General features: G+C 40.6%; 1 protein-coding gene across 1 annotated transcript in view; it reads left to right on the top strand.

Annotated features, from left to right (window-relative positions):
• The first annotated feature begins 17,026 nt into the window (after positions 1-17,026).
• Positions 17,027-24,834, top strand: part of LOC117303943 (collagen alpha-1(XXIII) chain-like) — an 83,465-nt gene continuing 75,657 nt past the window's right edge. The window contains exons 1-2 of the mRNA XM_033788411.1: positions 17,027-17,546; positions 20,787-20,850. Of these exons, the coding sequence (XP_033644302.1) occupies positions 17,301-17,546; positions 20,787-20,850 (310 nt within the window). The 5' untranslated portion in view covers positions 17,027-17,300. The remainder of the gene's footprint in view (positions 17,547-20,786; positions 20,851-24,834) is intronic.

Below are 24,834 nucleotides of genomic sequence, written 5' to 3'. Positions count from 1 at the left end.
TTCTCACAAAGTTTTATACTATACCAACCTCTCCCCATTACTTGTTACCAAGAAAGGTTTTATGCTAATAATTATTTTGAGTAATTACGAATAGTGTCCACTGCCTTTAAGGGCAATATGTTTACAAGGGGCACATTTTGCATTGTTTTCAAATATTCTTGACTGTACAGATTAAGCCCAAATAAAAAGTATACATTTTGTTTTTGTCATGTGTGGTTGGTCACACAAACATGAACAGTGAACACAATCTGTGCGACTATTTTGTCAGCTCCAGCAATCAGGTTTAAAACCTTTCATTGTACGGACAGGAAATTTAATTGAAAGCCTTTCAGGTTAGTTTGGATTTTTATTTTAAAGTCAACAAAATAATGTGTAAAATGCATTGTTAAAGAAATTGTAATTTCTTGTTTATTATATTTGATTGTACATATTGTAGTTTTTGGAACTAGGATAGGGAAGTATATAATAGTCAAAAAAATTGTAATTTCTACTGCCAGAGTGAAATAGTGTATAATTCAGTTAGTTGGCAACTCATAGGATTGTGCTTTAAAAAACAAATGGGTTTTAAAGCAAATTTCTGAATGTGCAATAATTATTATAATTTATAAATAGGTATTTTAATTTATACATATTTTTGTGATTGGCTTCAATAAAATAATGAGTCATATCATTAAATTGTTCATGTTTTATGGAATTTCAATGTTTTATTTAATCAAAAGCCATACAAAAATCATTTGGTTGTCGTTTTTAGTTTACTGTTTGTGTATGAAGGGTAGAGTCTACTTTATAGCAATTTTAACAACTGACCTGTCAAAAATCAAAAAGAAGTCTTAAGTAAAAATGATCGGTTTCAAGAGGCTGAGGGATTTTAAAGTAATTTTTTTATAGTAATTTTGGATTATTGGCATTAAAGGCACTGTACACGTTCGGTAATTGTCAAAGGTCAATATTCTTACTTTGTGTATCTCAACTTTGTGTGCTTTCAGGTGCATAATAAAATGCTTCAGCTGAAGTCTTTTATTATTTAGTTGAGAAATTACCTCTTTCTAAAAATAAAATAAAATAGGTGAATGGGGGCCTTTCCTAACTATGTTTTATGCCGTCAACAGCTCCTCATTGCTAGTTACCAAGTAAGTTTGCTTTGGGATTTTAGTCTGGTGCGCCCCTATCCAACAGAGATTCTGCCTCATCACCCCATTTGCCAAACTGTGTACAATCCTTTGATAGAGCGCCCTCTCTTGAATCATCCTCCATCTCTGGGAAAGCGTGAACGCCCCTGGTCAAATCTAGGTCAAAGTACTCCCGGTTTCGTTTCTAGTACTTTCTGCCATCGGTTCATGAAACAAAACATTCGTGAAACAACAAATGTTTACTTTAAAGCCATTTATGATTAATCGCTGTGTATATTACATTTAATTTTTGCCCGCAGTTCAATGACTATTCGGAAATGTTTAAATATTATTATCAAAATCCAACCCCAAATTATTTAAAACCTCATTATTTCCATTTTAACCTCGCCGACGTATTTATAGCACCTGAAACATTATCAATCAAGGGCAGACTTGCTGCTCATTTCGGAGCAACTTGTTTCAAACTTTCAAAGTATTTTTTTTTTATAGTTTGCGTAAATCTATCTTCCCTCGACCCGTTGTTAGATAAATTATCCCCGCAGGTGTTCACCGCACCTAACTCGGAAAATGCTTCACATTCTGATGGCCGTAAAAATGAAATCATTATTACACATTCGCTCGTGCACTCGCAGTCATTACAGGCATTTGGATGTTCCGGGCCCAAGTTCATAGAGTTGCTTAAATACAGTGGACACTATTGGTAATTGTCAAAGACTAGCCTTCACCGTTGGTGTATCTCAATATATGCAAAACAACCTGTGAAAATTTGAGCTCAAACGGTCATCGAAGTTGCGAGGTAATAATGAAAGAAAAAGAACACTAGTCAAACGAAGTTTTGTGCGTTTAGATGGTTGGTTTCGAGACCTCAAGTTCTAAATCTGAGGTCTCGAAATCAAATTCGTGGAAAATTACTTCTTTCTCGAAAACTATGTCACTTCAGAGAGAGCCGTTTCTCACAATGTTTTATACCATCAACCTCTCCCCATTACTCGCCACCAAGAAAGGTTTTATGCCAATAACTATTTTGAGTAATTACCAATAGTGTCCACTGCCTTTAAGCATGTCTCAAGTACAGTTGTTGACTGCTATCCAGCTACATTCTTAGCAGAAAATTGTGAAACATTTCTGCTAAGCTAAGAAACTTGACCCTGTTCAGAATTTTTTTACAGAATTTGACCCTGTTCAGAATTTACATGGAGCCAGCCTAGAACGCATATTACACACTTGTTGTTTGTAGAATATTGGCTGGTATCCTGTTTCTGGCGTTACGCAATACTTTTCTGTGCTCAGCTTTCTGACATTTCTCATCATCTTAATAAAAAAAAAGTATCTACTGATAGATAATCGATACTATCGAACACTGGGGTTGGTTTTTAACAGGTTCTCTTCCGGTGGGAATCCCAAACTCAAGCTGGATACAAAAGGGTCATACGGGGCCTTGAGAGGCATCGACCCGCTTGGGGGTTGGGGGTTGACACTTCGTTTGTCCCTGGTCATTACGATGACTATTGTTCACACTCGACACAGAATAACCTACATCTTTATAAGTTTATATCGTAGACTTGTGCATAAGACCCGTATTAAGTTTCTTTACGGCACTGGACACTTTTGGTTATTGTCAAAGACCAGTCTTCTCACTTGGTGTATCTCAACATAATGTATAAAATAACAAACCTGTGAAAATGTGAACTCATTTTGGTCGTCGAAGTTGCGAGATGATAATGGAAGAAAAAACCAAAACACCCTTGTAGCACAAGTTGTGTGCTTTCAGATGCCTTGAATTCGAGACATCAGCTGAGGTATCGAATTCAATATCGCAACATACGTAAAAATAACTGCCTTTGTACATTTTGGCTTATATTGGTCATGGTGACCAATAGTGTTAGGTGTCTTCAAGGTGTAAAACAAAAAATGGTGTGAGAGTGGAGTAGAACTTCGTGACACTTGAGATGACACTGAGAAATGTATACGGACCGTGACTTGTGGGCTATAGACTCGCGGTTATCTGCACCATGCCACGTTAACTCGATATGTGCGACTTTACTCGGAGCCGTGTTCGGCTCTGGGTGTACTTTGGTGTTAGCGCCCTCATGCGTTTCATTGGTTCAAGTTCAAAGAATATCAGAACTGATGTCCAGTCTAGAGATTCCTACCATTAAGTTGTGGATCCTTATTTCAGTTGAAAAATCTAGAATCTGACTATTTGACGAAAAAAAGTCGGTCGTTGAAAATTGGATATAAATTACCGAAAGTGCCGACCGCACAGACGAGTAGGCCTATCACTGCATGGCCGCCGTTGGCACCATGGAAGCACCGGGCACTCGGGCCCAGACAGCCGGGCGGCCACCTGGCGTGAAACACGCCATGTAAATTATTATAACAATTATGACAATACACACCAATAAATAAACGGTAGGTACATTGGGTATACCTATACACAGTGGGTTCTTTGCTAATGATGGTAGACTTTGCAAGCCAGAAAAAGCTAACGTACGTGAAACTGAAACATCCACCTGCTATAGGTATTATTGGGCAGGCCGCGTTTATGATGATACAGAATAAGCTTGGACGTTTTATCCGGTTCTACCAGGTTCTTACCGGTTCTACCTGGTTCCAAATTGAGAACCGGATCCGCGGGTCCACTCTTTCTGTGGTACCACCGCGTACTCCCTTTTAGTCCGATTTCGAAAGACTGGGTCCCAAGTTATTAATTTTTTTTAAGCCTCTGTTGTGGACCCTGGGTCGTCTAAACCAACTAAAAAAAAACCGTTGAGATCTGCTGATGTTGTAAGCACTGGCACGGGCCACAGAGACACTTCAAAGACTTTACAAACTAACGGTGACATCCCGCCTGGAATTACACGCAGGCTACGGAGGCCATGCCCCCGTCGCCCCTGGTATTGGCCTCGGTGCCCTTTAACAGTTTCCCATTGACTCTAAGATTTTCCAATGGAAGTGCCATCTTCAAGATGAAAAATGGCCTTGTCCTTTCAACATGTTCAAAAATGAATCAAGGTCTGCGTTATTTCGAGCATCTCGAACAGTATTTTTTCTCGGGGGGGGGGGCAAGGTCAGAGTAAACTGTTCGAAACTACGAGACCACGTCGGTTCTTTTCAGGGTCAACAATTTTCCTAAAACTTGGTTTGGCCCACAAGTTTACTAAATATAGTTCGTCTAATGTTTGTTCAGTTTCTTCTCCTGGGGACGAACAAAGTTTACTTAGAATCGTCGAGATTACATCGGTTCTTTTCAGGATCAACATTTGCCCACAAGTTTACTAAAATAATAATTATTTAGTTCCACCATGGAGGAAGGAACTCCATGGTTCCACAAAATGCGAAGTTGAACAAGTCCCCTTCAATCTTCCTGTATACAAATACAAATCATGATTTAATGTTGGGAATTCCTGTTTTTCATTTTGTTTAACAATGGCAGTGATTAAATGGTTTTCTGGTTTATCAATATTGTTATATCGTCCTGTCACCGCGATTATCAAAACAATAGTGTCTCGCCACTGTTTTGTCATGGGTGGGTAGACCTCATTTTGAACATCCTGCTCACCCACAACCGACAAGTGTGGCCGGTGTCAGATGCAATTGTGTCCGCCATGCAATACTGTCCGCTCCGGACACTTTTGCACATGCGATCGTGTCCGGGGCTATGCAAAAATCGTCCGGCGGACATGTACATGTATGTGCGCGCGTAAGCGAGCATAAATGTTCCCGTATTTTATGATTGCAGCGAATACCCAACGACCGAACATTTCCCATGTCATTCATGACATGCACTAATAGCTTGTAAAAAAAAATGGCGAACGTGGTCCGTCGATTAAGGGCGTTTAATTTGCTGCAAGGACGGTTTCGCACGGGGGCGGACACAACTCAACTGCACACAAATGTGTCCGGGCGGACACACTGCATTATGCATCAGCGTCAGGGCGGACACGATTGCCTATGCAAAACCGTCCGGCGGACATTATTGCATATGCAATAATGTCCTCCGGCCAGGTTGCATAGAGGACATAATTGCATGCGACACCGGCACAAGGGTGCACCCCAATAAACTCCCATAGCTAACAGTACAAAATGCTGAATATTCAAGAATACACGAAAAATACGTAGAAGTCTCACATCTTTTTACAGCAAATGGAAAATTATGCACTGCTCACTTTAATATGGAGAGTCCCAGTGCCAGTCTAGTTAATCCCCCTCCAAACAAAAACACCTCTAAACCAGTGTAATTTATCCAAACGTCCGAGCATCAATCTTGAAAAATATTTCCCTGAGTCCCGCACGCCAAATAGGACCATTAATTTCAGGGCCCATGTCAAGTCATCCAAAATAGTTGGAAGTCAACAACCCCAGGTCGAAATATTGGGCAACATTTGTACACTGTATCCCTTTTCTTGTGTTCTCAAATCTGTCTAATAAAGAATTTGTTGAGGGCCTGTATAAAATGAGCGCAACGCTCTTGTTTTCTACTTATCAAGTGGGGCGCACCCTAACCAACGCATCGATGGGGAAACCCACTACGTAGGGTTTTTCGCTGTTCCGCTCAGCCGACATGAACAAGTCTAGGGTTTAATTGAATCCCGGTCATTGAACCTGGTGCTTTCGCTGTACCAAAATCATGCAGCACTTTACCAGTAGCTCAGAAACGTCCAAATCGAAAGCGACGGTTTTGTGATATCAGGGAGAGTTCACTAGGGCGTCAAATCGTTACAAGGGTGGTCGGTTACCAGCGATATTTCATTCCCCTTAATCAATTGAGACAGAATGTAAGCATTTATTCTTAACTTTGTATCGATAGCCAAATTAGATACAATTCAGTATTTTTTTTCCACCAAGAGCAAGCTAGTGGAAACGTTGAGACCAATTAAGAACTCACTCCATGGTAGTGCAGTAACTAATGATCCAATAAGCTAAAGTAGTAATCCCAGCCAATTTTCTACCTTCCGCCAGGTGAGAAAAAGTCTTTCCCCAAAATCAGATAAATCTACTCCGCGGTAGGACTAGTACTATTTAGAATATACAGCAAGACAGTAAAACTCTACCTGGCAAGTAGATACACACATGGTGTTACCGCAAACCAAATATATATTGATACCTCACCATGCAATGCCTATAATCCCATTAATAATAATAGTTTTGCAATTAAATTTCATTCATTCGAAGCCAGAGTTGCCAACTCTCCCCGATTCTGCAGAAAGTTCCCTGATAAAAAACAATCTTTCCGTTCCGATGGCCAACATTTGTAAATATCCATGATTGTGGAAACTTGTTCTTTATTATGTTAGATGTCATTCTAAATATCTTCCTGCGTGTTGCACAAAATCTCCCTAATTGAACGATGCAACTGTTGGCAGTGCCGGTGTGTTTAGAACAATAGGTAGTAAAGCTCCACCATATAATAGACAAGTTTCAGTCTGCAGACTGCTTAACGCCGAGTCCTCAGCATGTGTCCTCTTCGTTTCAGTTCAAGAAGTAGTTTGTTTACAAGTGTCCCCCCCCCCCTGTCTCACTATGTAAGGGCACGTCTATAATGTTTTTATTTGTTCATTCGAAAACAAAGACTCTAACAAGTTGAGAAATTTGAGTCCCGGACGTGTAAATAATGAGAAATTGTTCGTAGAGCTGGGACCAATTGAGGGTGGGACTGGTGATGGTTTAACAATCAATTGATATGCACATACAAAGCTTGCTTAACAGGAACTGGTTCATGTAGCTAATTTTCCATAAAGTTTACATTGTTGCAACTGGTGCCTCACTCATAGTTTGACTTAGCAAAGAAATTTGCAAGAATTTTCTGCGTACCAGCTTCATGAGAGCTGCCTAAGCACACAAAGTACCTCAGCGCAACAAAATTATGCTAATTCCTAGAAAAAGATTTACTAGCCAAACACCATGTCACATGTTCACTTTGTGTCTGGTATCATGCTTATTTTTGCTGAGCAGAAAGGTGTTAAGCATACTGCATTATGAAATTGGGCCCAATCTGGCAACTTGTTATCATCATCTAATCAAATTACAATTTGAAAGCATAAGTCCCGTAAGTGTCAGCAGCGTGTATAGACACACCGAAGAAAAGAAAAAAAGACCGGGGACTTGACGTCAAGCGACCCGTGGCCCCAAGGGTCGGCGGGCAGAAGTCAACCGCCTAGCACCCTCCCCGCAACGTGGGGTCCCCGCTGTCACCTCGGAACTATGAAAATATTGTTCTTCGGTGGTCCTCCGAGGCCGACCGTGGGTGACCCGTGGATTAGGGAACTTGACCTCGGGGTCACGTCTCTAGGAGGAGAGGGGTGTGTAAGATATCACAAGAATAGTGACTTGAGGAGCATTCAGGGTCGTTGTGTCAGTTTAAGCTCGCAGTGCCCAAGGAGTGGTTAAGATTTTCAGGGAGGAGGGAGGAGGGGGGGGGACCCTCCCAAAGCGGTCTTAAAGGAACACGTTGCCTTGGATCGGTCGAGTTGGTTTGGAAAAACGTTTGTAACCGTTTTTTATAAAATGCATATGGTTGGAAAGATGTTGTAAAAGTAGAATACAATGATCCACACAAACATGTCTCGAAGTTGCACGGTTTTCCTTTTACCTCGTCGACTAACACGGTCGGACATATGGGAGTCAAATTTTTGACTCCCATAAATGGCCGACCGTGTTAGTTCGCACAGTAAAAGGAAAACCACGCAATTTCGAGGCAAACTTGTGTGGATCATTATATTCTACTTTTAAAACATCTTTCCAACCAAATGCATTTTGTAAAAAAGGGTTACAAACGCTTTTTATAGACCAACTCGTCCGATCCAAGGCAACGTGTTCCTTTAAATTGAGTTATCCAGAGAGAAGCATTATCTTATGTTAAAAAGTATAACATGTATCTTTCGTCGATACTTTGATAGAAAGACAAACTATTAGCTCAAATCGCATGGAGGTGCGGTCATTTCGTTTTCTTGCAATTGCCAAACACGTTCAGTTCAATAATATTCGTTCAAATTTCCAGAGAAGAGAGGGGCACCTTCCAAAAGCGGTCTTAAATTAAGTTATCAGGTAAGAAGCCGTATTTTCTGATCGTGCATGCCTGATGTTTCACGGAGGCATGGAGAGCAATTGATACTTATTGCCTTGGTGCCCTTGAAAAACATTTACAATTTCCTCATTGATGCCCTTTAACTAAAGAGAAAATGCCATAGTGCCCTTGCCCTTTCAAAAAACGAAGCATTACAGGCCAGAGTGATAGCCGATGCTCTGATAGAGACAAACGTTTAGCCAATTGAGGCGCGGCCATTTTGTTTCACTTGCCACACATGCCAAAACTCAATCAAACCAGAAGTGCCACCAGTCTGGCCCCCTCTTAATCAATTAATAGTCCAGTCATCCTTATAGCGCATTGGGAAACAGACAATAATACGGCCATGGTATTTGTCTGTGCAAAAATTGTCATGTTTTTCATCTTACACGGCCGAAACAAAACTTTAGGGATACCATCATCATGCCAACGGCTTCAGTAACTGACCAGCATAAAAATTATATGTAGACCCAATGGCAATTTTTGTATCTGAACATCAGGATTGCCATGCTCAAAAAGTTTCCTAATTTTTAAGGATTCCCTTTTTTGGATCGATTAAGATAAACAAAAATCCCCATTGATTTTGAAAAGCACCACGACAGTGCCAATTTCGATGTACTTAAAAGGAAAATTGCAGCCCGATGGTCGAACCGCATGTCTGCCGCGATCGCTTTTCTCAACACCTAATACAAAAATTAATCCGCACCAATTTTTATCTTGTTCGGCGTTCGGTTCACCGGGCAGTTATCAAAGCAAGTGGCGTGTAGCCGTGGGGACTGTACGGGAGATTTTGAGCGCTTCGTCCCCCCATGGTGAGGCGGTATATTTTTAACCCGCGTTTTATTTACTCACTACGGTTGAGGCCGTGAAAAGAGATACGGCTAAAAATGAACACGTTGCATCTCGCAGAAACCAGTCAACTCGCCCCCAACAAATTCGCCTATTACAAAGTCGCCCCTAATTTTATATGGATAACTCTGTAGTGGGCGACTTTGCTTGGGGCGAGTTGACTGGCATTCACTTCTCGTACCACCAACAGCTTTTAAAATCGCTGCAAACGCACTATTACTTTTTTGCAATGAAGTCATAGTTAGACTCGAAACTTATGCATATAAAAAGGGCTAAGAATGTCGGGGCCGGGACATTTTCATTTCGTAAAAGGCATTCTAAAGGGACTATTTTGACGGGGCATCAAGGCCAAAAACAAGGAGCAACTCGTGCAATTGCCTCCTATATCTCTGGCGTATGTGAGATGAGATGTGGAGATCAAAGAATACCCGTGTCCCAGATCTTGAGCCAAGGTGTCGGCCTCCCTTAATCTACACCACCGCTGGTACATATTTGCCCTGATTTTTCTTTCTGCTAAGACCACACGATGACAGACTTAAGTGGCCCTGGGATTCTCAACTACCCCAAGCTTGAAGAACAGGGTCCAGGCCCAGGGTGTTTGGGTTATCAAATTGAGTCTGTAATTGTTCTCCTCAGGAGATGGAGATAGGAGTTTTTATGAATGGTCATTTTTTCTCTCTTCAGTCCGGACTTTTTTTTATGTTGAATTCTATCTGAAGGTGTTGGAGTTCAATTTGAGTACTAACTGAATTTATACTGTGTCCCAACATACATGGTGTGAACTTGGGGGTTGGGGCAAAGTCTTGGTTTCAGTGCCCAATTTCATAAGCAAAACGAGCTAAGCAAAACGAGCAAAGGGAGCTAAGCTAAACGACAATTATGCTAACCCGGCAAAAATAAATTAGGTTTGTGACTGGTGCCCTGTTCCTTTCTGCTTAGCAGACAATTGCTGAGCAATATTGTCTGTCCATAAGCAGCTCTGAAGTTGGGCCCAGGCCTTGACGTAGGGGGCGGGGGTGGGGGTGAAAGGTGTTTGTGTTTGTGTTTGTGTTGACGTGTGTGCGTGGTTTGCAAAACCATTGAGGTAGAACAAGCATAAACCAATTAACATTCACAACTTCAGAATGCTTTAAAGGGGCAACCCCAAGGGCACTGGCGGGTGAACCTTTGTTCCGCTCTCCACTCACAAACAAACACCGTGTGTGTTGTTGTGTAGTGTTGTTCTTTAAATAATCCCCATGTATGCCTTTTGGGGGGCTCCGAATCAGTCAAAGTTTTCATTTAAAAAAAAAAAGAGAAAGTGCAAGAGACTTGATTTTGAATGATACATCAATTTCTCCGTTTGTCTTTGTAGGAAGATCCCAGCTATGACCACAGTTAGGGCTGAGGTCACTGCGTTCTATTTATTTTGACTCCATTTGCTCAGCATTTTCCATCGAGTTGGGGGGGAGTGGGTGGGGGGGGGGGCATCAGTGATCAGTCAAAGGTTGCGTGTTTTCTTGGGATGTGCGGGAATGCATCTGGGCCCCCGCGGCAGTGTTTATTTGCGTTGTCTCCAAGAGTTGACATTGGGTTGTCCTCGATGTTTTATGGTGAAATGATCATCTCTCACCTACACAGTTTTGTGCACAACTTTCGCAACCCTCTTCTTGTTGCTCACTGGTTTGATGTTGTCAAATTTTCATTTTACTTGTGTTTTGCTTGTTTTATTTTATGGCTTTGTGTTCCTGCAACTACTCGGTAATTTGTTATCGTTTTGTTTTGTTTTACATTTATTTACAATTAGGTGCCTATGATTATATAAAGTGGGTGGTATTGGATTGGAAACCAAGGATCGAGGCGTGGGCTTTGGCTGTAGGCTTCGCGTGGCTCTTTGAAGCTCTATAACAAAAGCACACGTTTTCTGACGGAGCCTGTGTTCAAGCCCCGTCAAAAGCCGTAGTTTCGAAAACGGCCTAAAATACCCTCTTATCAGACAAACATTTTGACTGACCGCCAGGATGGTGATGGACGAAGATTGACCTCGGCTGTAATTGATGACTGTTATTGACTGAAAAAGACGGACGAGTTTGGACGATGGGCTTTTATTTAGTCTGCACTGCTCAATAAATTGTAAAAACTGACAACACAATTGCACTATTCTCCACGGTTGCTGCTTTATTAAAATAATTCAATAGGAGATTTTCAGGACGCTTGGTGGCAGCAGACTTTCCAGGTAAAATCCATTGTTCTCGGTAATGTGCGCATGCACAGAACCACGTAAACAATGGAAATTTACCTGTTATGTCTGCTGCCACCTAGCGCCTCAACGTCTCCCAGTGCATTCAGAGACATACGGCACTGGACACCTTTGATAATGGTCAAAGATCCAGTTGATACGCATCAATAACATACCTGTGCAAATGTTGACCCAAACCGAAGTTGCGAGAGAATAATGAAAGAAAATGCACACATGATGCACACATTCGTGGTCTCTCAGATGCCTATAGGCCTAATAAAAGTCTTTAAATATTTGAGTGAGAAATAACCTCTTTTTTACTTCGAGTGAGCCGTCTCAGGATGTTTTATATTGTCAAAAGCTATCCACTGCTCGTTACAAAACTAACTTTTATGCTGAAACTTTTTCTGAGTAATTACCAATATTGTGTCTATGAGTGCCTTGAACGAATTCATACTATTTCTTAGACTTGTGGACAAGTCGTTAAATCGGCCCCACACGCTGAGATAGTACTCTCGCGAGATCACTGCTCTCGCGCGAACTGATGGCTCCCCGATTTCGACTCCTCATTAGCTATTACTGCTCTCGCGCGAACTGATGGCCACAAGTCTAACTATTTCCTCGAACATACACACTAAATGAGACACCAATTGTACAACGAGTAAACAGACCCATCCATTCCCTTCCGGTTTTTGTGAGAATTACTTCCCGTTTCCAGCCCACCTATATCCCATTGCAGCGTTGCATTTGGCTCGTCTGTTTCCTCTAATGGTACAATGGAATTCTCAAAAGAGGCTATTATATTGGGTAAAATGAGGGGGTGTTGAGGAAAAAAAATCCAGGGTCTGCAATTTCATTAAGGGCAAGGTATAACTTTGGTTTTTGGAACCGTTGGAGTGTTTTAATCCTATATACTTGGTGTGAAATGCTCCAGTAGAAATTTACAATTTCCCCATAAGTTGCCCCTAACCGAGGAGAAAATGCCTTGATGCCCTTGTTCTTTCAAAAACAAAGCATTCAGGTCTGAAATAACGAACATAATTGTGACTAGTCATGTTCAACCCTGGCCTCCATGCAAAAGTAGTGTTCATCAAAGCTCTTGGTTTGGCAAAAAGGAAGACATGGTAAGAACAGATAATCCAACATCAAAAAAACAACATCCAAACACAACATCAACCATCACACTCGGGTAAGGTACCCGCCCAACAGGCTGAGCAATGATAAATGATGATACAAACTAGAACACCTGTCTTTGAGAGACAAAGTAATAATCTTCAAGTCTAATCCAATGTTTCCGACCATGTTCAATCACAGGGACTAAAGAATGGAAGTTTACATTCATCATTTTGTCCATGAACTACACAAGTAGGATTTCAGAGGGATCAACGCGCCTAATCTCGGCCTAACTACACCCGAACACAAACATGGAGAATGGGTGACGTTGGCAAAACTGCTTGCTGCCTTACCTCAAAGGCACTGGACACTATTGGTAATTACTCAAAATAATTGTTGGCGAAAACTTGTTAACGATCAATGGAGAGCTGTTGATAGTATAAAAGCATGTTTTCTATGTATGTCAGTGTTGTGATAGTCTGTTGGTGTGTTTGTTTGTTTGTTCGTTTTTTTGTCTGTCCGGAGAGGTACGGGAACAAAAGCCTTGCTTCACGCTTTGCCTTGATGTTGTCCTGTTTGTCATTATTTACTCAACTTCCGTGTAAATTGTTATTGTCGTTACTACATCTGTGGTTTGCCACTATTTATTCATTATCATGTATTAATGATGTACACAAATGTAACTTTATTGAAATAAATGTATTGAAATCAAAAACAGAAACGGCTCCCTCGGAAGTAACTTATCATTAATTTTCGAGAAAGAAATCATTTTTCACTAAAATGTTTGAATTTGATTTCGATACCTCAGAATTAAATTTGTAGGTCCGAAATCAAGCATCTGAAAGCACACAAGTTCGTGTGACAATGGTGTTTTTTCCCTATTATTATCTCGCAACTTCGACGACCATTTGAGTTCAAACTTTCACAGGTTTGTTATTTTATGCATATGTTGAGATACACCAAGTGAGAAGACTGGTCTTTGACAACCAATAGTGTCCAGTGTCTTTAAGAAAATGTACACAACTCTTGACCGTGTATAACCTTTTGTTTACAGAAGAGTCACCTTGTGCATTCCAAATCAATTCAATTCAGGTCAACATTTATTTCAATATTGGTAAACAAAAAAGGAGAACAATAAATAAGTTTAGAACAATAATTTAAGTCGAGGACAATCAAGAGCTGGTCGAGAAAAACAATAAATTGTGACAAAATTAATAATGAAATGGAAATGGATCAAACCAATGTCCTTCAGATGCCCGAAGAGGGTCTTGAAAGGGGCCTGAAGTCTTTTCATATTTGAGTGAGTAATTATTTCTTTTTCAAAAACTACGTTACTTCCAGAGGGAGCCGTTATGACATGTCTCCGTTGCTCGTTACCAAGTAAGTTTGTATGCTGACAATTATTTTGATTAATTACCACAAGTGTCCATACTACACTATTTGTAATTGTCAAAGACTAGCCTTCATATCACAGTTGGTGTATCTCAACATATGCATAAAATAACAAACCAGTGGAAATTTGAGCTCAATCGGTCATCGAACTTGCGAGATAATAATGAATGAAAAACACCCTTGTCACACGAAGTTGTGTGCTTTTAGATGGTTGATTTCTAAATCTGAGGTCTCGAAATCAAATTCGTGAAAAAATCCTTCTTTCTCGAAAACAATGACACTTCAGAGGGAGCCGTTTCTCACAATGTTTTATACTTACTATCAACCTCTCCCCATTATACTCGTCACCAAGAAAGGTTTTATGCTAATAATTATTTTGAGCAATTACCAATAGTGTCCACTGCCTTTAAGGCCATTATTTTTTAGTGGTATCTGCCGAATGGTAACATCGTCGATGGGGACTCATGGGTTCTGCACATAGTATTCAGAACTGAACAACTTTGCATGCACTATGGCCCTTTTCGAATCCATGGCTTCGGCGCAGGCACCGTTCTCTCGTCTGAAGCCCTGAGCACGTACGCAAAGCACGCACAATATTGTCAAAACCACTGCGGTGCCAAGCTAGCCTGAGCCTGAATCTGGAGCCGAAGCCGTGGTTTCGAAAAGGGCTTATAATAACCAGAGGACCTCGATCACTGCACGATAGCTGTGCCATTATACAACTTCAAGATCACCCATTATTACAACCCCGTGGGAAATGCCTTTTACGCAATACCATCAGAGGTTATCACATGGGATATTGACCACCACAACAAACTGACCGATTAAAGCTCTTCCTGTGTTTTGATCAACTCGCACATGGTAAACAAATTCACTTGAACTATTCGTCATCACTAGACACACAAATCAATTTGTTGCACTTATTCAAAGGCAGTAGACACAGTGAATAAAATAACAAATCTGTGAAAATTTGGACTCAATAATATTGATCATTGAAGTTTTAAGAGAATAGTGAACGAAAAACACCCTTGTTGCACAAAATAAATGTGTGTGTCTTTTAATATTGAGTGAGAAATATTACCTCTTTCTCAAAACTACGTTACTGTACTACAGAGGGAGCAATTTCTCACAATGTTTTATACTATCAACAGCTCTCCATTGCTCGTTAACAAGTAAGGTTTTATGCTAACAATTATTTGAAGTAATTGGCAGTAGTGTCCAGTGCCTTCCAATACATGTTTAATTGCGCTTTAAGAAATACTGTACCAAGATTATTCTATGACTGTACGTTTTGGTCTTAAAAACAACATTCATCCCCTCGTGTTCAAATCAACAGATGTTCAGTTTAAAACCGTTTATTTTAAGACGTTTTTAATGTCCACTAATTAATGACTAAACTTCAAATTAGTCACTACAAATTAGTCCAGTTTAAATGTGCCATGCTGTGGCCGCGCACTGGACGTCATGCTTGACTCAATATGGATCAACAGAGGGCGTCCAACTTAGTTTTTACTGCACTCGTAACCAAGTCGAGTCCGGGTGTAAAGAATAGTCTGGTACCTCTATTTGAAAACAGAGGGGCCCAGTACGACGGCTGGGGCCTTGGGCTACCGACGTGGGCTGTGTCAGTTATTTTGAAAATATTGCTTATGGTACGGGACGTCGGACCGGTGGATATAGCCCAAGCGCTAAGCCGCGGTGGTTTCGACAACAAGTCCCATTTTCATATAATCTTCGCAAATTTCTTTGTTAAGCATAAAGTGAATGGGGCACCGGTTGCAACAACGTAAACTTAATGGAATTTTGGCTGGCAACCAGTTTCTGTTAAAGCAATATTTTTGCTGTGCTTAAAGAAGGTACACGTTTGGTAATTACTCAAAATAGTTAATATTAACTTAAAACCTGACTTGGTAATGAGCATTGGAGAGCTGTTGATAGTATATTATTGTGAGAAACGGCTCCCTCTGAAGTAGCATAGATTTTGAGAAAGAGGTAAATTCCCACTAAAATAATAAAAGACTTCTAGCTAGAAGTCTTTTATTCTTATCTGAAAGCACACAAATTCGTCCAACTAGGATGTTTTTTCTCTCATAATTTTCTCGCCACTTCGATGACCAATTTACCTCAAATCTTCACTTGTTATTCTATGCTTGTGTTGGGATACACCAAGTGAGAAGACTGGTCTTTGACAATTACCAAACGTGTACCTTCCCTTTAACAAGTTTCGTTTGCTTATACAGGCTTTGGGAATGTGGGCCCAGCCCTTTGATGGAGTCTCTTGCCAGGGAAAGTTAGCCGTTCATTCGTAACATTAATGAGATCTTGGCCCAATTTGATAAAGCTGTTTATCAAAAAATGATGCTCGCCCAATTTATTTCATAGGTATACATTATTGGGTGGGCCAACTGTCACAATAATGGAAACTTTATGGAATCTTTGCTAACTAACATATTGTTTCTGCGAAGTAAGACTGTTCTGCGCTTAGCAAGTTTTTGTGCACAGGCTTTACTGTTACTTTTTTAAAGGTTATCCCCATCAGCTCTATGACTGGAATGTTAGAACTCCATGATAGTTTATAAACAATTCATTAAACCGATGAAAGTTCAATCCATTTGGCATGGACGGGCCACAGCTTTCAACTGACCGCATCGGCCTACCGCGTTAAACCCCCCAAAATGATGTATTATAATCTTCACCTTCACACCACCACAACTGTAGACTTGATTCAAGTCCCGTTCTCGTGCGAGAGGTCCCTAAGCTATTATAGTGGTCCCGAGAGAACAGGTTTTGGGGGAATGCAGAGCAGTTTTCTAGCGATGGCACGGGATTGGGACTTGAGTCAAGTCTACCACAACGGGTGCCCTTTTCTGGCTCGCCTAATCAGACCATGACAGTGACAGCCTTGTACGAAGTGGTGGTATAAACATACAAGTATGTTTGTTTCTTTAAGCATGTTCTGCGATCTTGATTTTGTGGGTGATGGGCTCGAAACGCCAAAGTCACGCTCCCGGGGCATTGGATGGGTACATGGGAAAGTTTTGACAGCTCCTTCGCGGCGCGTCACCCCCGTCACTTCATGCTTGTTAATCCGCTGTCTCATGACAAAACATCAATTTCCTCATCGTTTGATTGAATTTGTAACATCCTTCCTTGGGTATGGATAAACTTACATGGATGTTGTGTGTAGAGGGACTTGTGTGTTCTTGTACCCACCCCCTTCCTTATAAGCAGAAATGTAGACCCTTCAACTACTGCGGATGGATACTGCGTGCGTGGATCAAATCCCATGTCGTATAGTTGGCAGTAAGTCAATGGGGTTCATTTCGCATCAGCGACTTGGTGTGGATGCAACGACGTATAACAACACACGCACGTGGGTCTCAAACAGTTTCATTCAACCACACCGTACCTAGCTAATCATTACATTCACCGGCATCAAGTATACAGCAAAGGTTTTCTTCTGAAGGATGTACTCACGTCACCAGGATTATTTCTTCTAGTGATTTTGACATCTTGATTAAAAAAAAGGACCATGGAAAACGGAAAGAACTCGGTGGATGCTACAGGAGCTCAGCGAAGGTGTTCTTTTGCAGCTTTAGTGTGGGGATTAACTGTTACTGTTTTTAGCGTTGGGTCTGTGCTGTGCTGTTCGCTGCTGTATCACAGGATTTCATATGTGGAGTTGGACTTCTCACGAGGGCAAAGCAATCACGAGGAGAGAATACAGGAATGGGTGGAAAAATACGTCGAGAAAGAGGTGAATAGGTTGGTGGAACAAGTAAGTAAAATTTGTCATGGTTTTTACGGTAGCTAGATTACTAGGTCACCGTGGCTAGGCCGGCGTGTTACGCCGTCGATTGCTCGTCCATGACCGGGGCTTAACTCGGTAGCGGTCTTCAGTGTAGCTGCCCGGGCATTCACCGCGCCAAAGCACCCTTCATCGATTCAGTCCCGTTGTATTACTCTTATTTAACCTGTCTACCGGAATGCTTTTCTCTATTTTGTCCATCAAAGAACCCGTCTCCGTTTTTCTCATTCTATGCTTTTTTTTTCTCTTCTCTTCACCGGAGTGCTAATACGTGTCTTAAGACCTGAATCGGTTTATGTCCGGGGGTACAATGTGTGGTTTTGTTAACCCCCCTCCACCATACAAACCTCAATCTCCACACAGCGGCCCCAAATGTATTCTATTTCTAGTCTGGCTTTTTAATACACTAGATCCCCCATTGTAGCGTAGTGTGTATATTATACCACTGTACTGTTTGAATTGTTACATAACCATACCCCACAGCTGACGTGCGCTGTACTAAAAAGGCTTCTGCCTCAATTTCCTTTTGCAGTTGTGAATCACCTTTTATTTCCCCGGTTCTTTCTGTACACATCCAAGGTTACAACTTGGTGTATTAAGTCACTTGGGCTCAGCTGTTGTGACACACAAGGTTGAAGCGAAGTTAGGGTATCAGCTCTAAAGAAGCTTGAATGTAACTTTGACATTTATTTTATCGAATTACCTGTGGTGTAATTTACACCCCATGGTTTACTTAAAACTCCAGTGGTTGTTTTATTGGCCCTAGCTGGGTTGAAGTAGCTAGCCTGTGTGTTTGGGTTTATCCCTACCTTCGTGGGTTTATTGTGTATTTTGAAAGCCAAAATGACTTGTGAAATATTTGCTTTTTTATCAAGTGCAGTAATGATACTAGCCTAGTTACTGAAGGGTTATGTAGTTTTGTTTAATCAATAGGCAAAAGTTGTGCAGAATTGCTACAGCTGGCAAAATGGTCTCGGCTGTGTTCATGTTTTGTGTGAGTTAGGAGAACCATGGAGTGGGAGAACATTGCGAAAAATTTGTATCTTCAGCATGTAAAAGACACTGGACACTATTGGTAATTGACAAAGACTAGTCTTTACAGTTCATTCGAGCTCAATTGGTCGTCGAAGTTTCCAGATGCTTAATTTCGAGACCTCAAATTCTAAACTTGAGGTCTCGAAATCAAATTCGTGGAAAATTACTTCTTTCTCGAAAACTACGTCACTTCAGAGGGAGCCAATGTTTTATACTGTCAACCTCTCCCCATTACTCGTTACCAAGTGAGGTTTTATGCTGATAATTTATTTGAGTGTCCACTGCCTTTAAGAGAAAATTAAGATGTACTTTTCCCTCCCAGCCTCAGTTTGGTTGCATTGATTTGAATGGGAGAATACCAAGCTGGCTGCACCATGATGAAGGTCTATAGGCCCTTTACTCACCCCCCCCCCCCCTTCCATAAGTCATTAGTCATTTTGAAAACATTAAAGATACTGTTTTTATCGTCTTGTCAAAATAATGTACATGATACAATAATTCTAAAAAGGCTACGGGTAGTGACATCCCTAAATCTAGGAACAATATCTCTCCATTGTGCACACCAATCCGATAGTGTTTCCTTTTCACTTAATTTTGTTGACCAGTGCCTTAACTTCGCTTGCAAAACCTGCTTCAAAATCACTGTTTGTTATACCAATCAATCCACAGGATCTACATCTTTATTAAACACATTCGATCGATATTCCCCCGCAACAAAACCAAAACTGAGTTTTTAAAATCCAACATGTTCATTCCGGTCTCGTGACTGGCAGACAGGTTGTAAACAGAAGAAATACTTTCTGCTTCTCATTTGCACGCAACTTGTGTTACACAAGTCGCCTTCAAGGTTACCCCAGTCATGGGTGCACAGCGGCCCACAGGTAACCAGTTGTACCCAGGGCTAACTATAAGCAGCTGAAGTTCACATGGGCAGCATGGAGCCAGCGCTGCTGCATGCTGGGTTTGGGTCTTGCAGGGTATCTTTAAAGTTTTAAAGGCAGGGTATAGTTTTAATGAAATGTGCTGTGTTTGTATTAACTCGTTGTTAAAGTAATGGTAAAAACTTAAAGGTACTGTACATATGAAGGAGTTCTCTTGTCAGATTTCTTGTTCTCAAAATCCGTACCTAAGGCAACCAACCTTTATAAGACCAGCTGTGACAAAAGAAAATTATGTGCATTCAGTGCAGGCCTATTAAAAGTGCATTGTTTTGTTTTTATAGTGCATCTCGCGCAGCAAAACAAGATTTTAAAATTATTTTGACCCCCAAAAAGCTACACCTCAAAAATGGAAAAATACTTTTCGGGAGTCCTTTTACAAAAAAGCATTGTTTATTCAAACTCATCTATTTATTATTCAATGGTTTGTTGGTAACAATGATGAAGTCCATCACAGGCTTGATGTTTTTGCTGTGATGCCCAAATACAAATTTATATTGTCCCCATAGAAGTGCTCCATATTGAGTTGAAATGTCTCATTAGAGCGCCACCTATCGGCAGGAGTAGGAAAGGCATGTACAATTATATGGGCGCAGTCATCATCACAGCGTTGTTAGTCGAACTGTGACGAGAGGGAATAGTCTGCACAATTTGTTCACTTGGTATCTATCTATAGGATTCTACATATATTCAAGATTGTCTCGTCAAAAAATTGGGCAATTTGGTGTCAATTCCATACAGGTACTTGTGTCGATAAAGTTCAGGATACACGTTTTATGCGATCTCCACGCTTTACCAATGGCCTTGAAAGGGCCCTTAGGCAACTTGTTTTGAATGGCCCTTTGTGGCCAAATACCTCCGAAGTTTGTCATCACACGCTGGTCTCACAGGAATCGCGGAGTGCAATCTCTATTATGTGATTTAATGCACACGCACACTTCTGCGCAACAGTGAAATTGTGCAAAGTGATGGCGCCCTCTGTTGCCAGTCACGTTAAGGAATGAGACAATCAACTCAATATGCTAACCAGAGAAATATTGCTGTGCCCCTTCAAAAACATTATTCAAGGTCTCTGCCATCGTGATCACTAGAATCTAGTAATTTTTCAAAAGGGGATTTTATAAGTCATATAATTTTTCAAGAATTTTTTCTCAAAATAAATTGAAAGTTAACCCCTTTAAATACCGACCCAGTCTTGTACTAATGGTGGATATTTATCTGTTTCTCCCCTCTGCAGAGACTCAACGCCCACGTGGAGAGAAGAGTAGAACGAAGCCTGGATAACTGTATGTGCCCACCAGGTAAGTTCAGCTTCTCCAAATTCTCAAGGATTTTCATTTCGCCATAAGGCCAAACAAAAGTTAAAACATGTTAAGCGTCGCTACCGCTTCCTTTTCAGAGGCCGTCGCCTCTTTAACAAAACAATAATTTTTTAATAATAATTTTATTTTTTTATGATTTTTTTATGAAAAAAGATTACTATATATTTAATTGATCTCAGCAAAATAAATAGGTTTTGAAAAATAGCCCAGACATTTGTGTAAAAGAACTGGCAGTCATTAAAAAAAATTCTCCTACGGTTCTTTTTTTCAAAAAGGGAGGACGCTAAACATGATCTTGGTTTGTTTGGCCTTACATCAGATTTGTTTTGTTGATGTTATGTTTCAAGCAATTGACCCGGGTCATGCTAACGAGGTTTTCCTATGACGAGAATGTTGACTTTAAAATTTACAACAATTTCCTGTCTTGGAACGTTAATTCTGACTTAATTTTTCTCTTGCTGTGTTGAAAATTGTTTATAATGGGAAATGTTGGTCTGGATTTATTGCTGTTTGTTTGTGAGGTTTTTGTTTTCCTTCATCATAAATTTCCGGTACTTTTCTGGTGCTTTCTGTGGGAATGGGCAGGAACTAGTAATTGGGAATAGTGTAAGCAGCCCAAACTATCAAAGATCATGTCTTCAAAAATTTGGCCAAGTTTTATAATTCGGCAAAGTTTTCACAAAAAGTTTCATTTGCAACATTGTAGGGTTAACCTATGTGTAGTACAGTTGTGATATTTTGTGGGATTTTTTAGTTCACATAACTTAATTTAAAGCTGTCTTTTTTTCCTTAGTAAAAATGTTTTCTTCCTCGCCACTGAAGTTTGAGTTTTTAAAAGTCCGCATAACATAACTTTAAGTCTCCCTGGCCATAGTTGACCCTAAACTTGGAAGGTAATTTGTTAACAAATAAGTCACATTGTGGAGGCCTGGACTTTTGATTGAAGCTGGTTTGCCTAGCGTAACTTGAGGAGATTTCTCCTTCTGAAGTCTTCAACGGTTGACCTAAGACAGTCACTGTGACGTTGACTATACTGGACAGTGCCCCATGTGTCAACTAGTTCATTAATTGACCAATGAAGGTTTGGTACAGGCTTCGCTGTAAATACGAGGGGGGCTGGGGTCATCGCGCGGCCCAAAATAGAACAAGCGTCTAGAGTATAGATATCATGTGCAAAGGGGAAATCCATTGCTTAATACACTTTAAAGCCCATGGCTGCGTGTACTTTCTGATAAATGGCTAATTAGAAGACATGCTATCACAGTAGGGTTTAAACCACAGTGTGCATAGTTGTAGGAGTACCGGGGTGGATTTCACAAAGATTAAAGTCCTTACACTAGGACTTGTCCGAGGAGTTATTACAAGCTAAAGGCTATATTCTATAAGTTAGAATGAGCATAGAACAAGGAATGAGTAACTCTTTCTAGCTCGAGATATAGGTTGGCTCAGTCAGCTGCACTTTATTAGTTCTGTCAAAAATTTAGGCCGATTTGGAATGGCCGGCTCTGGCTGTTGCTAAGAGTAGTGCTATGGGCATAATATGTGTCAACGCTTGTTCCCATGACGATCAAGCCACAGCCACACCCTGATTTGAACACACGGCCTTGTACAGGTACCAGACTTTCCCCTGGACTTTTCCCCTCATTTTCATCCAAAACATAAAAATAGAACTTAAAACAACAAGTTACCATTGAGGGTTTACCTGTCTTGGACCCTGAACCCCTGTTTTTTTTTATAGCAATCCCACCCAGACATGCTTTGAAGTCTCTCCACTTATACCCTGTCCTATACCCAAGAACTACGTGTTCAATTTATTTTCTCAATAGTACATAATGTACTAATTAATTTCCTTTGGAAGGCACTGGCGGGCATGTCGGATGACCCCTGGTCTCTAGAGGGCATTTCTTGAGCTGTAAAAAAGAAGTCGAAGCTTTGATCTTGTGATTTTAGAGAGCTGTGTCTCGGAAATAGCTCTTCAGGCGTTAAGATTCAGCAGGAAATTCAGTCTAGTTAAAAAGTACCTCTGGCAATGTGTTTTGGTTCTGTGAAACTGTGACTACGCCAAATATTCACAGTTCGTATACGATGTCTGCTTTTGTTAATTTATGGTTTACAAACAAATGGTAGCCATTCGACAATACCAGTTGATTTAATGGATTGCAAGCGACAGATTTGGCAGAGGATTAAATTTTGGGGTTTGTACAAGTTTTAAAGTAGTTTTCTGACAGTGGTGTTAAACTTCCCTTGTAACCTGTAAGTTGATGCTAAGTTCATGATTTTGCAGGTAAATGTATTTCTTCCAACTCAAAGTAGTCCCACATACCTTGCAGGGAAATAGTGTATGTTAAAACGCCTTGATTGTCTCTGAGTGACGGATATTCGCTAATAAGGAAGCCACTAGTATTCTTGTTTCTTCTTGTTTGACTTTGATCAGTCAGTGTTCTCTCCTAACAGTGGGCCACTGGCCAAATGTCAGCACTGGCCAAATGCCCGTCAAAATGGCCAGGGACCAGTCAAAATTCTGTCTAACTATTTTGGCTGACTAGTTTATTGAGCTTCTACATGTAAATCAGTGGTTGTTTATATTGCTTAGCGGGAACCATAAAACATAGACCAGTGAAAAAAGCTGACAGACAGGTGAAATTACAAGCTACATGTAACTGGTCCCCAGGCTGGTCACTGAAAAGGTTAATGGAAACCCAGTTCAGTAGTTCTACAGTCAACCCTTTATGTGAGGAAGGGCTACCAGTGAAAAAAGGTTGCCAGGCATTTGAAGCGGGATTGACATTAGGTCGATCACCATCTCTAGTAAATTTGAAGCAATGCTTGAAATCTAATACTTATGGGGAATTTGTGCTCAAGAAAGTATTTAGCATGTGGGGACCTTTTATTTTCAACTACAATTAGGGGCAGATAAAGTCTCCCCAAAGATCCATGTGGTGGCTGTGGTTTCACCCCACACAACCAAATAATCCTAAATTCAGCCATGGCAAACAAACAATGCAGTTGCATGGCCAACTAGCAAGAAAGTCTTACCACCAATCAATGTGTTAGAAACAGGAATTAACAGATCATCCACTTCTGGATTATACCACCACTTGGCCATGCACAAAAAAAAGACTTGGGTATGGTCTCCACTGTCTATAACAAAATCCACAGAAATTATTTTTTGGAATCAATGATGCAGTCGCTTTAAAAGAAAGTGAAAAAAGAGAGGCGATAACTACTGATGAAGCAAAGTCAATTGACATCTTGTGTACAAAGGCCCAGAAACAAGCAAAATTTTCTGCTTTTTCAATTAAAGACAGTGGACGCTTGGTAATTGTCAAAGACTAGTCTTCTCACTGACCTGGTGTATCTCAACAATATGCATAAAGTAACAAACCTGTGAAAATTTGAGCTCATCTGGTTGTCGAAGTTGCGAGATAATAATGAAAGAAATAACACCCTTGTCACACAAAGTTGTGTGCTTTCAGATGCTTGATTTCGAAACCTCAAATTCTAAATCTGAGGGCTCGAAATCAAATTTGTGGAAAATAACTTCTCTCGAAAACTACTTTTCTTCAGAGGGAGCTGTTTCTCACACTGTTTTAGACTATCAACCTCTCGCCATTACTCGTTACCAAGTAAGGTTTTATGCTAATAAATATTTTGAGTAATTACCAATAGTTTACACTGCCTTTAACTGAAACGAAACACTGGGTAGGAAACAATCGCCTACCTTTTTTTTCAGTTTTAGGTTTGGACGGCCATTATAATGTCATTACCCAACTTAAAACAACGTACATAAGTTTGATAGATCATAATCTAGCTTGGCTTTTTGGGGGGAATTCCCTCTCATCTGTGATAGTTTCAAAAAATGACACTTACCAAGACCATGGAGGTATTTCTACTTCCATGCCAAGCAAGACCAACAACTTTTTTTTTATGAGGCCAGAGCAAAGACTTGGTCTTCTCTAAATT

Source organism: Asterias rubens, chromosome 20 (assembly GCF_902459465.1).
Source record: "Asterias rubens chromosome 20, eAstRub1.3, whole genome shotgun sequence".
In the NCBI taxonomy this organism is placed as follows: Eukaryota; Metazoa; Echinodermata; class Asteroidea; order Forcipulatida; family Asteriidae; genus Asterias; species Asterias rubens.
This window is presented reverse-complemented; position numbering and strand designations above follow the sequence as displayed.